At 48.1% G+C, this 13,614-nt stretch overlaps 1 protein-coding gene across 1 annotated transcript in view; it reads left to right on the forward strand.

The window, feature by feature from the left end:
* The window catches only part of GRIK3 (glutamate ionotropic receptor kainate type subunit 3), a 113,123-nt gene extending 101,061 nt beyond the window's left edge, over positions 1-12,062 (forward strand). Inside the window, exons 14-16 of the mRNA XM_086863209.1 lie at positions 6,319-6,541; positions 6,756-7,006; positions 8,350-12,062. Of these exons, the coding sequence (XP_086719335.1) occupies positions 6,319-6,541; positions 6,756-7,006; positions 8,350-8,544 (669 nt within the window). The 3' untranslated portion in view covers positions 8,545-12,062. The remainder of the gene's footprint in view (positions 1-6,318; positions 6,542-6,755; positions 7,007-8,349) is intronic.
* The last annotated feature ends 1,552 nt before the right edge of the window (positions 12,063-13,614 follow it).

A 13,614-nucleotide genomic window follows, 5' to 3' on the forward strand; every position in this document is an offset into this window, starting at 1 on the left:
AAAGAGAGAGAATAAAGGGATAGAAATAAGGGGTGATTAAGGAATTATCACCCTGGCAAGGAAAGAGGCCCAAGGGAAGATCCCAGGCTTTGGCTCAGGAATGGGAGCTGGCTCCCCTGCACCTCTGGCTCCTTCCCCCTCCACCACTCTAAAGCAGAAGGAAATACATGTAACTAACCCTGTTCAGGCTTTATCAAGAAGGTTGTGCCTGTTGCTGCAAGATTTGAGCAGGCACAGGCTGATGGTAGCCTGATGAGGCCTCAGCAGTATAATTGGCAAGACTCATTAAAGAAAGCTAATATGCTGGATTTTAATACTAGAGAGAGCTCCTGTGCAACTTCTCTTGGCTCTGATCTGGCTGAGAAGCCACTGTCCTCCCTGAATCTGTGTCCTGACTCTGACAGGCAGCAGCAGAGGTTGATAAAGAGCCATGGAGGGGTTGGTTTGATCCTTAACGACTCTAGGAATGCCCAGTTTGCCTCCTGCCATGGAGCTGGTCCATGCAGTTCTGTCCATGGCACAGCCAGATGTGTGGTGGTATCTTCCAAAGCCGTATAAACCTGGAACAGCCAGCAGGGAAAGGCTGGCTGTAACTGTGTGCTCTAACTGCACTCTCCAATATGACTTTTATATGGGAATAAAAGGAAAGTGTCTCTTTTAACAATCATCAGGACACAGTATATTTATTGCTTCATATCATTATCCATCAGAATAGTACTTCAGGCTTCTAACAGCCTTGGCATGGTTTATTGATGCAGCGTATTTTCTGTTTCCTTTTTATTATTACTGGTGTATAGAGATGAATTCTCAGGAATGTCCCTTCTTTCAAGCATTTCCACTGCTGGAGCAGCGGGAGTGTCCACACGGGATGCTCTGTTCACTTGTCCTTCCTGTACAGAGGGATGTGGGATTTCTCCCAGCTCCCAGCAAGGTCTGTGTCCTTGACTGAGTGGTTTCTGTGCTGGTTTTGGTTCAGCTGCTCTGTCAGTGCCACCTCCATGGGGACAACTGGCACAGCTCCAGGTGCCAGCTGAGGATCCCCACTCCCTCAGATGGGTGGCACTGGAAGAACAGCACATGGATTCTTTCCCCTTCCTCTGCTCTGCTCTGCTCCAGGGGGCACCAGTAGAGGCAGCCCATGCCAGCCACGGCTCCTGAAGCGCTCCTGCAGCTCCTGAGCACTCCAGCAGCTCTGAACACACTGTCACAGTGGGACAAAGCTCTGATGGCAGCACACAAATGAGGATCTCACTGGCTCCGTGGATTATACTTGGCCCAAATTGCTGCCTGGCTCCTTGTATGGCTGCTCCCCAAAGTCCTTCCCCTCACAGCAGGGTCTCACTCCTTCATTCCTCCCTGTGAAATCAGCTGCAAGCTGCACACACCAACCCTGAGCACACCTGGGCCCTGCAGCCCTGCTGTCTGTGCCCATCCTGGCCCATTCCCAGGAATGCAGGAGGAAAGCACCACCCTGGGGCTGATCTTAGGGACCAGTGGATGATGGGAGGAAGAGGAAGGCAGACGCTTTGCATGCTGTTCCATGAGATGGTTCCATGACCAGTTCTGTGTTCAGGCTGCCCAAGAGTTTGTGCAGAGCTCACCAGGGCCACAGCAGAAGGTCCCAAAAGTCCCAAAGGAACCAAGACACCTCTGGGACAGCCCCACCGTGAGGGATGCTGCTCCCACAAAACTTGGCCCCATGCAGCTGAGCAAACCAGCCACAGCAAATGGGAAGGAGAGAGAGCTTTACCAACCATATTGGAAGATTTTGTCTTCATGAAAAGAACTTTGGAGAAGCTGTTTACTCTCTGGCACTGCAGACTGAGTTACAGCAATAAACACAGATCAATTAATTTAGGAACAGCATCTAGAGTTCATTATAACTCATAAATCCTTCCCATCCTGCAGAGGATGCTGCTCTGAATGGGAAGCCAGGTCTGACACGTAGTTTGAAGTCTGGGTGTAAGTGTGTGTATGTGTGTACACAGATACTCACTCATCCAGAAATGTTAAATCCTCAAGACTAAGTATCTTCAGTTGGTGGAAATCAATTTATTTTTTCATACAGGCTGGAATTGAAAATCTTAAGCCTGAAAGTTCCTTTCTTGCCAATTTGGCTGATAAAAAAGCGTATATGTCTTGGCAAGATGCCTCGTAGGGGCTCCTCTAAACGATTCCATTAATTGATTTGGGTGACTGGCCCTGCAGAACTGCTTATTAAAGGTGGCTTCTGAGCTGTGACTCTGAAGAATGAACTCGGAGGCGTTCTCAGTGTCGCTGTGATCGCTGCGTTTGGAGGAGCTGGCACTCGGCTTTCACACACACATCTCATTTAGCACTATCACGGGGTGATTAAGATGCAGAGCACAGCAGACCAGATTCTGGTGTTATTTATCCTGAACAAATCAAGGAGAAGCTCCACTCGCACGAGTCGGAGGGAGAGATGTGAGCAGGAGTGAGACTCGACCCTGCCATGAGAGCCACGGCTACAGCACTAGCCCTTGATAATTAGCAATATCTCCATCATTCCTAACATCTCAGGGATTCTGACATGGGAACTGCTCTGCCAGGAAGAAGCCAGTGTCAGGCCATTTATCTTAATGCTTCAGAGCACCCAAGCAGCTCCTCCTCATCTACCTTTGGCAGCAAAGTTGTCACTGAGGGGAACCTGGGAACCCTCTGGAGGATGTGGGGGCACAGGAGGGTCCCTTTACCCACAACCAACAGAGATACACTTCTTTTAATAAGCCCATAAAAGTAAATGGTGAATTTCTTGAGAAATTAGCACCCAGCCACAGCACAAGAAATACCAGGTCAGACCAGTAACTAACCCCAGCAAGGATTTTTTAAGGTAAACTACGCTCAAATCAGGGATCCAGCATACTAAAATGTACACTCAAATAAAGAACACAGGAAAAACATCAGGAAAATAATCACATTTTAAGGCACTCTTTATTACTTAAGTACTACTAAGATAGTTTTATTTATTTCTGTGGTGCGGTCCCGGCTGATGACATCCAAATTCCCATCAATAAGCAATGCCTTTGCAGTGTGGCCCAAGTATTTGAGAGGAGAAAGTGGAGAAATTAACTTTTCCTTCAACTACAAAACATGTTCTGTGGTTTAATTGAGTGTGAACTGGAGCAGGGACGCTCCTGCCCTCGCTGCTCCTGCGATTTGGGATCGATGACCAACATCGCTCTCACAGCTCTAGCAAACTATCAACCTGTGAGGGCTATGCTGGGAATTACAGCTGGGGAATTTTCCCTTGAAAAAGTAGTTTTCTCATTAGGTTTTAGAGCCTGAGACTTGCCTGACCAGGGCTGGGTGTGCCAGCACCAAAGGCCTGACCTCCCTCCTGGAGGGATTCCCAGCTCACCTTGACTGCCAGGTCTCAGCCCAGCACCCAGATCTTTGTTCAGCTGCTCAGTGGTGAGCAGTGACCAGCAGTGACCAGCAGTGACCAGCAGTGACCAGCAGCTCCATCCTCGTGGCCATCCCGTACCCAGGCATGCCCCAGCTGCAGGAGCCAGCAGGAGCCCTGGCAGGGCTGGAGCTGGGCTCAAAGAAGCACAGTCAGCGCAGACAGATCTGGGCTCTTCCCTGCATCCCAAACACAATTAAGTCCTTTCAAGATGGTCAGGAGCAGTGATTTAAGAGGAGAAGAGAAAAGTGGTTTTTCTCTTCCAGGGAGCCCTGTCTCATGTAATTTCAGTTGCCTGAAGAGGTCCATCCTGAGTGCCTCATGCAAGTCCCATTTGCTTCACTAAATGCAGCCTATTGATTTTTTGCCAGTTTATTTTGCTCTGTGCTCTAAACTGGGAGAACACTGGTGTTAAAAGCTCTGTGTCAACACCCAAGGAGCATTAAATTCAGAAAGAGAAGAAGAGAGAGGGAGAACCTAGGAATCCAGAGGCCTCTGATGTGAACTACATAAATGTTAAACAAGTTCTTATCAGCCAGCCAAGCACAAGATTCATTTCAATTACCCATTGTAATGTACAGATATTTAATAATCCTTTTGGAGGCTACATTTCTTGCTGCTCTTTGAGGTTTGATAAATGCCACAAATCTACCTTACAGGGCACTGGTCCAGATTTTCAAGTGAGGGAGATTATCCTGCCTCTTGAATGAAGTTTGCTCCAGCACATCCACTGCTGTGCATTCATCAAGTGGATTATAACAAGCATGAGCTTTAATGGAGAATAAATGAATCCCTGAGTATTTCAATCAGGAGAAGGGGCCCACAGGGTTAAAAGAAGAGGAACAACCCTTCTTTGAACAGCACTGCACTACCCATCTTTGGGGTGATGAGCTTTTGTTTAACTTTTGCTAAACGTGCTGGAGTAAAGAAGGTGGATGAGCAAAGCATTTGAAATACGAAGCATGACAAGGGACTTTAAGCTACCTCACCATTATTTATTACAGTTTTATCAGAAGAACCTATGCTGGCATATTTTGGGTGATGCTGAAAAAATGAGGGGGAGCTGTGGCAGCAGCAGTTGGGCTGGGGCTCCATCTCCTGCTTCCTCATGGAAGGACAGAAACCTGTGGAGAGATAAATGACAGCTGAAGTCACAGCTCTGCCACAGCCATTCCTCGTGCAGCAGCTGCTGAGAAGCCACCCTTATTCCAGGCACAGCACTGGGTCTTATCTGCCCTCTGAGTTATCTGCCAGCTCCAGGCTCGCCAAGGAGCACAGTGAGGGAGGAGGTTTGGCTGACTAAGCTGCCTCTTACGAAATAAGAAGGCAAAAACAGATCTAGGAAAAACAAGAAATTGAGCAGAAAAGAAGAATGGTGCATAAAGGAGCTGGCAGCAGTGGGAACACAAGCCTCAGTGTCCAAGTGCTGCTCCAGGGCTGGTCTGAGGGAGAAGCACTGACCCACAGGAGCACTGGGACCAGCAAAGGGGCAAGAGGACACTGCTCTGCCTGGCTGGGAAATCCTCCTAAACTAAAGACAGTTCTGACCAGCAGTCTGGTCTAGTGGAAGGTGTCCCTGCATATGGCAGGGGTGGGAGGGAACAGGATGAGCTTCAAGTTCTTTTCCAACCCAGACCACTCTGGGATTCTTTTTGTGATGACTGACAGAGACAACTCAGAAGGTGCTCATAGATAAACGGTACTTTTCAAATGTTATGGCAAGATGTAAAATAACCATATTTTTTCTCACTCAACACATTTTCTAGAAGAAAAAAAAACATTCACATGAATAACAAGCTAGAAAACATATTCCTTCCTTTGCAACAGAATGTCTGCTGATAGTGAAAGAATATCCATGTTTATTTTTAGCCGTAAGACAATCTTCTTGAATATCTCTGTGCTTCTGTTTACGTGGGTATGTTAAATCTGTTTGGCAGTTGCACATATCTCAGAGGAGACATGTTTCCTTGCCATGCTTGAGGAAAGACAAAAATATCATAAAGTGTGTGTAGAGACAACCACGTCCTCCAAAACTCTCTCTTCTCTCTGCATGCAGAAACATTACGGGGTAAACAAATCCTGGGTAGGAAGTGAACACATTTAAGCAGATCTGCCAATGGCTTGGGAGAGGAGAGGCAGGGTCTTTGGCAGGGTCTCAGTTCCACCTCAGGACCTGAAGCACATGCACAGTGGGATGTTTGCTGCAACCTTTGTTTCTCTTTAAGGCAACATAAATCCAAAAAATGTTGTGAAGGCATTTAAGACGAAGTCAAATTCTTGGTTGCTCCACTGTGTGATCTGTTCTCAACTATTATTATTATTGTCAGGAAAATTAATCCATAAACACCAGAGGTCCATGTCCAAAAAGGAGACAGAAGAGTCCTTTTACTTTATTCCAATAAAGGGAGAGGCCATGGGGCATTCCCCTGGGGCGTCTCCAATTTTTTGGAGGATGCACCCTCCTTTTTATCCTAATTTTCCTCTCTCTTTCCCCACTGGCTGAGCTACTTGAGAGGTACAGACTATCCCAGAGTGCCTGATACCTAAGATTCCCCTCTAATGTATAACCCCCCACTTTCAATTTTTAATTCTTATGGAATTTATGGTGTTTCCCCATTGTCTCTTTCATCTTTCAATATCCAATTTCATTTACCATCAAACCTACTGTTTATTTGTAAAGGCTTTGTAATCTTTTTCCATTCATCAATCAGTGGAATCCATCTCATTGTTTCTTTTATCTCTCAGTGCTAGTTTTATTTACCAGCAGACCCACAGCTTGTTTGTAGAGACAAATCTGTTATTCCTCTCGTTAACTGAAAAGATACCATCTTTCAGCAAATGGAGAATTCATTCTTATTTTGGGGCTGGGGGCGGGGCGGGTATCGTTTTTCCAGAAATCAAAAATTTCCACATTTGAAAAAATGTGGGCTTTCATGAGCAGCAAACCCACAGCACTGGTTAAAAACAACGAGGAGGGGATCCAGAGAACCCTGACAGCTGATTACGCACTGCTGATGGAGTCCACCACCATCGAGTACATCACCCAGAGGAACTGCAACCTCACCCAGATCGGGGGGCTCATCGACACCAAAGGCTATGGGATTGGGACGCCCATGGGTAAGTGACAATTCTGCAGGTACCCCAAGAGGGGCTGGCTGCCACAAACAAAGCACAGAGGTGATTAAGATAATCCACTCCCAGCAGCAAATTTCCAAATACCAAACTTAACACTGTTGCAGAAAAGTCTGAATTGTTCTGCTTAACACCTTCCCTGCTTGGTGGGATTTTTGTCCCACTTTCCCTCTGTGTATAACAGTGTTCCCATCCCCAGGGTCACCGTACAGGGACAAGATCACCATCGCCATCCTGCAGCTCCAGGAGGAGGACAAGCTCCACGTCATGAAGGAGAAGTGGTGGCGGGGGAATGGCTGCCCTGAGGATGAGAACAAGGAGGCCAGTGCCCTGGGCATCCAGAACATTGGAGGGATCTTCATTGTCCTGGCAGCAGGCCTGGTGCTGTCCGTCTTCGTGGCCATGGTGGAATTCATCTACAAGCTGCGCAAAACGGCGGAGCGCGAGCAGGTACTGACTGATTCCCTCTGAGCCTCTGCACTGCCCTTAACCCAGCCGTGGAGGGCTGTGCATGTTGACCCCAGGGACAGGCAGGGAGGGGATAGAGGGATCCAGCCTGGCAGCCCTCAAACACCATCCCCAGAGGCTCACTGGTCTGTCCCTCTGACAGCCTCCACTCTGGGCAAAGTCACGTCTGCTCTGATCAGGGTCCTCTGCTGCTGCAGCAGCCAGACCAGGACACACTGGAATGGTAGTTTAGAGCAAGCTGATGAATAAATCATTAAAATATAGACAGAAGTCCCTAGGAGGGGCCTTTCTTAGCTGTTACATTCACTTGAAATCACCCGTCACATTCCAGGTGTGACTATCCATGCCTTCTCCCCAGTCCCATTCAAAGAGGAACAAGTCAGGGCCCAGCAGGAAGCCTCACACTCTTATCAACCCTGCCACACTCACAGGCTGATCAGTGGCTGATCAGTGTTCAGGAAACAACAGAACTGCTTTTTTGTTTCTCCTCCTCCGTGGGTGTCCCGGTGCAGTAAGTGGAACATGCACTCGTGTGCATGACCAGAAATCAAAGTGAGCTGCTCTCACGAAGGACTAGACAGAGAAAGGAAAGCTGCCCAGGAGCAGGAGGGTCAGACCCGTCCAAGCCTCCCCACAGGGATCACACAGCACCAGACCTCCAGCTCTGCCTTTGTGCAGGATTGTCACAGGTACAGTCCTTGCAGGGGAGAGGGGTCAGACAGATGCCCACACAGCCTCACAGAGCACAGCTGATGCCTGAAACAGCCCCAAACCTCGTGCTCACCCTCTGGTGAGCCCTTCCAGCCCTGCTGCTCCCCACTGGAGGAGCAGAACCCTGCAGCAGTAACGGAGCATTTTGTCCCTGATGCCTTGGAGTGGCTACCTGAAACAGAGACTAGACAAGAATAAGAGAATGAAAGCAGGTTTTTATTGAAGGTCTTCAATAGATTTATCTTGCGTAGTCAAAAGCCTCCCAGGGGCTACACCCAAGATGGACAATGGTCACGAGTTTTTTACATAGATATAAATTTGGGCCATTTACATATCAGGGGTTAATCATCCAATTTCAGCTTCAGGCAATGAAGCAATTTACCCCCACTTTGTTCCCCCCCAATTCACTTCTGTTTTTAGTTTTTGGGGCCTGAGACAGTGAGGTGTCCTTGAGTCCCAGGCCTAGAGAGGAATTGTTTTGTCTCAATAAAATGGGAGAACAGTAGCTGACAGGCTATGGAGCTTTACAGTCACACACTAAAGAACTGCAGGATTACAAATATATGAAAAATATAAAAGCTAAAATCCTAAGGCATCATCCCCGCTGTCTCCAGCGCTCCTTCTGCAGCGCCATGGCTGACGAGATCCGGCTGTCGCTCACCTGCCAGCGCCGGGTCAAGCACAAGCCCCAGACCCCTGTGATGGTGAAGACGGATGCGGTGATCAACATGCACACCTTCAATGACCGACGGCTGCCCGGCAAGGACAACATGACCTGTAACACCGGATTGGCACCTGTGTTTCCCTAGGGAATGGCAGTGGGGGGGGTGGGAGGGAAGGAATTGCGGCAGACAAGGCTGGATGCGCCCTTAACTAGGGAAGGATGGATTAAACAAATGAGAAAAAAAAAGAAAAAAAAAAAAAAGCCTGGTTTGTTCATTTCAAGAACAAGGCCTTTGCAACCCAGCTGAATCCATCACCGCAGTGGAGCCAGAACTTCCAACCACGGACAGTAACGTGGGTCTTGGGGCTTTTTGCATTTGTTTTGTTACTTTTCATTCCTTTTTTTTTAATGCTTCGATCCTCCAGGCCTCATGGAGTCCAACCACAGGAGTCTGATGTTTACACACCGAAAACACGTGGAGGTGAAGCAGAATTGAGCCAACCCCAAGTGGTTGAGGAGGAGCCCCAAGTGTGGCTCCATCAGCAAGGCAATAAACAGGAACACTGGGTCAGGTGTGAGCACCTGATCCACACCCACACACAGAGCACATTTTGGATACACTGCCTGGAAAAGAGAGAGGTACCTGGGAAGCAGCGGGATGGTTGAGGCCATGCTTGTCCTCAGAGCAGCTCGTGGTGGTCCTCACTCGCGGCTGTGCTGGCTGCAGCTATGCGGAGCGCGATGTCCACGTGGGAGTGCGGTGGCAGAAGGTGACACATGTTCCTCAGCAGATCCAGGGCGCTGGGAAGGGGAAGGTGAGTCTGAAATGGAGCCAAGCTGTGGGCCAGGAAGGGCACAGCATGACATGCATAGGACCTTCTGCACCTCCGAGTGACAGCACCCACACTCCCCGTGCCAAGCCCCAGCCTGAGCCCCAAGGCTGATCTCCAGGTCCTCAGCTCTGTCTCTGCTTTTCCTGCAAAGCTCAGTCTCTCCTGCAGTGAAGCATGGGAAGCAACCAGGTCCACAGGCTTCAGCAGGAGCAAAGCTGCTTCCAAGAGCCAGAAGTACCAATCTCCATGAAATTCAGCAGTGCTGAACTGCAACTCCACACTGGGAAGGGACTGTGGGCCTGGTTTAGGACTAAGTGCTCTCAATGGCATCAAGGACCTGAAGGATTAATCTCAGCCAAGGCTGACCTGGGAGGAGCAGAGCCAAGCCTGTTCTGACCACAAACTGCCACCCCTCAGGCAGCCTCTCTGTGAGATTTAAGCAAACACACACTAAAATGTTTTGAGGAAATCTTCCATGAATTGTCTTCTTATTTTCAGGTTGCTTAACCCAGAAAGTTGGTCCTGCAGATGAATTTAGGCAGAATTACCAAAGAACCCTCTGCTGACCTAAGGTAACACTTGAGTAATGTCCCTCAGCTACATCCCTGCCAGGGGACCTGCAGGCAGCCAGAGGGACATTGTGGATTCAGTCATAAAATTAAATAAATGGAAATTGCTCCACCCACTGTAGCCCATAATGTCACATACGTGATGCAAAGGTGCTTAAAAGCTCTGATTTAAACACCGGTGGTGTAGAAAACAGCAACTCCCATCCCCTGCAGGGGTGGAGGGACAGGACCCCACCTGTGCCCACCTGTGTGGATGGGGCAGAGATGGAGCAGGCAGTGCCCAGGCTCTGCAGCCCCAGCCTCACTCTGCGCCATGTGCTGAGGCCACCACACCAAACGGCCACTGAACTGACCCCATTCACCCTCCTGAGCTGCACGGCCGTGCTGGAAAGGTTATCCTCGCCCAAAGGAACAAACCTGTCTCTAGCTGATTTCAGGTTTTTTCCCACCTGTTCCTCCCCGTGCTCAGTTGGGAAGGCTGTCTCGAGCTGAGCAGAATTAGCAGATTAGCTCAGGGGCGAAGAGCTGCTCCCCCACCCCATCACGGGACACAATTTGTCCTTATTTTGCTTTTTCCATGATGTACAGAAACAACAGAAAGACCCCAAACAAAATCAGGTGATTTGTCACACTTTGACTCAAGCAAAGATATGCAAGGAATTTACATTCATTTTCACCTTTTCACAGAAACCATGAAAAATTAGGGATGAAAGCTGCCAATGCAATGGGCATCAGATTCTTAATAATTTGCTGCCCAAATACCTTGAGCAAAGGACAGACTGAAGTGTGGGGCAACTTCCCAAAGCTAATGACATGCTTTCTGTATTCCTTTGCAAATCCTTAGGCTTGTTAGAGTAGTAGATTTTATGTTTTCCTCGCAGATTTCTAAGCTCTAAAAAAAAAAAAGCCAGAGATGAAAACAAAGCCTGAAACCAGCTTTAAATGTCCAGAGAGTAAAACGCCACAGAAATCAGCATTCATTTTGCTTCTTGGCAGATTTTTTAAAAATAAATAAATATTGCTAATACCACAAACCCCATTTATTTATTGATATCAGCCTGATTTGATTTTACTCACAAATGTGACAGGTGAACATCTGGAATTACTGGTGCACTGCCAGCCAGGTCAAACCCTGCAGATGAACCTTTTCCTTCCATCCCTACACCCCTAAATCAGCCACGAGCTACAGACAAATTCCTGCGTCTACAAATTCCTGCATCCATGATGGCTTTGTGTTAAAGTTTTGATCATTGGAACGTTTGACAACAAACAAGAAGGGAATGTTCTGCAGCCCCCAAAACAATTCAGAGGAGCTGCAGGGACCCCAGCCCGGCGTGGACCCTTCCCCCTGGCTCCCGCTCACTGTGACCTGAGTGGACAATGTCAGCCCTCAGCCTTCCTGCGGGGCCAGGGGCAGCTCACCCAGGAGAGCTCCCAGAGCCTCTCTTATGCCTCCCTGTGTGCTTCTGGCCCCGAAGTCCAAAGCCATGTGTGTTCATGCCTGAGGAGGAGCAGCCAGCCCAACGCCTCACAGCCCCGTGTTGGGAGACTTGGGAGGGACAGACCTGATGACAAAGCCTCAAAGCCTTCATAAGCGCATCTGTGACCTGGTTGGGACTAGTGACAACTCACATCTGAATTCATCTGACTTCCAATGCTGTTCGACTCGGTTCTTTTCGTCCCTTGGGCAGAGGGGCTAGAAAACTGAGGAGGAAATACAGAAAAAGCAGGTTTGGGTTATTAAACTGTATCTAAACTGTTGTCACCTCGTCTCACCTGTCCCCTTAGCACTTGCTTTTTTCCTCCAACTCTCCTGTGAGGCAGAGCAGGGACAACCAGCAGCTTCCCTGGGGTGGATTTTCTGTTTGGAGTCAACCAACAGCACGTGTCAGGTCTGATGCCAAGGGGACAGACCCACAGAGAGGTGGAATATGCAAAGAGGAGCCAGCTCCAGGTCTGGGCACCCACTGCTCCACCTCGGTGCTGGGAGCAGGACTTGGCTGGGTGCCGAGCAGAGGCTCTCTGGGCAGGTCACAGCAAAGGGACATGTTGGATCCTTGGTGGCTTCACCTGGTGTTCACCCCAGCACCCAGTGCCCATGGGGTACAACAATCCCCAGAGCACTCCAAGCTGGCAGGGCAGGGGCGTTCCCAGGCGTTGGCATCATGAGCCCTCTGCTCTGTACCTTACTTTGACATGTTTATCAAAAAAAAAAAAAAAAAAAAGAAAAAGAAAAAAAAAATTTAAAAAACACCAGAAAATAGTGGGAAAAAGGAAAAAATAGTCTCCGTGACATTCAGGGGATTTTCCTTTGTGGACATGCAGAATTTCTATGAATATAGTTTTTTGTAAACATTTTGTAACAATTTTGGTTTCATAGTAACTGTGTTACTTGCTGATCATTCTAGGCTGATGTAAATACAATTTCCAAAAAATAAAAAAAAAAAGAAAAAATTCTGATTATTTTACTTTTTAAGACACTGTGATATATCAAAGTGCACAGTTTGCTGTATGAAGTAATATGGTTTTAAATTTTAAATAAATAATTTCTAGAAAATAATGAAGTTTATGCCTGTTTATATTCAACATCTCCCTTCCTTCTTGCTCAGATTCTGTCCCAAACTCACACTGCTTAACAACATCCCAACTTTGTCAGCCATAAAACCAAAGTGATGATAAAGCCAGTTCCCAGCTGAACCCAAACACCTGGGAGATGCTACTGGTGCTGCTCACCAAGGGGGATGTGGCATATTTGGGGCAATGGTGATGGTCTCAAGCACCTGGAGAGGAAAGGGAAGATCCCAGTTTTGGCCAGAGGGAGGGAAGACACAATGAGGCTCAGACTGTGCAGCTCTCCCTGCTCTCACATACCTCCCACAGCTTGATATCAGACATGTAATTAAACCTGGATATTCCATGAAGAGCCATCCACAGGAGCTCTCTCCCATTATGGTTTGCCTGGAGCTTTTCATCCCAGAGAGGTGCTAGAGCCTGAGAGCCCCGACAAGGCCATCAGGTTCATAAAAGCTCTGTTTGCCTCTTCCCTTCCATGTAAGTCAAAAATCTTATTAGCCCAATAAAAGCTGAGAGCACCCTAAAGGCCAGTGTTTATTAGTTGAAATCTTTATGACTCTGCTTTATTATATCAAGGCAGGGGGAAAACCTCTGCGTTCTCTGGGATGGGAGCAGCAAGCGTGATTGGAGCTGTGCCCTTCCTGCAGCAATAAAACAAAACCCAAAAGTGGAGGCACAGCCCTGGGGTTGCCTCTGGGCTTCAGTGGCACAGCCCACCCTGCACACTGAGAAATAAAGACAATTCCTTCCCATTTCAATTATTTTAAGGGTCACCCTCAAAAATTTTTCACATCTCTATTTGCTGGAGTCCCCAGAAAACCAAAGCTTTGACACTGGCGCCAAGGGGGGATTGGCAGAGCAGAGCCCAGCCTCACTTTTATGCTCTGAACCCTGATCAATATGCAGAAAATATAGCAAAAAGAAGTAGGAAAAAAGGCAAAAGCGACAAAGCTGCTTCTGCATTACTTAGCATGAGAGATCTTCTCTGGGAAAAAAATCCCTTCCCACGTGCCGAGGGAACGGCCGCTCCCAGCTGCCGAGGACAGCAGGGCAGGAGGGGACAGCACTGGCTGACCCTGCATGACAAACCTCCAGCTGCACCAGGAACACCAGGAATTGTCAACACAAATCGTTATCAGCAATAACACGAGGCAGCAATTAACCTTGTCAGTCAGCATCTCACCCTTTACTGACTGTGACCCACTGCCTTGAAGCTGCCAATCACCTCTGAATGAATAA

Source organism: Cyanistes caeruleus, chromosome 26 (genome assembly GCF_971803275.1).
Source record: "Cyanistes caeruleus chromosome 26, bCyaCae1.hap1.1, whole genome shotgun sequence".
NCBI lineage: Eukaryota > Metazoa > Chordata > Aves > Passeriformes > Paridae > Cyanistes > Cyanistes caeruleus.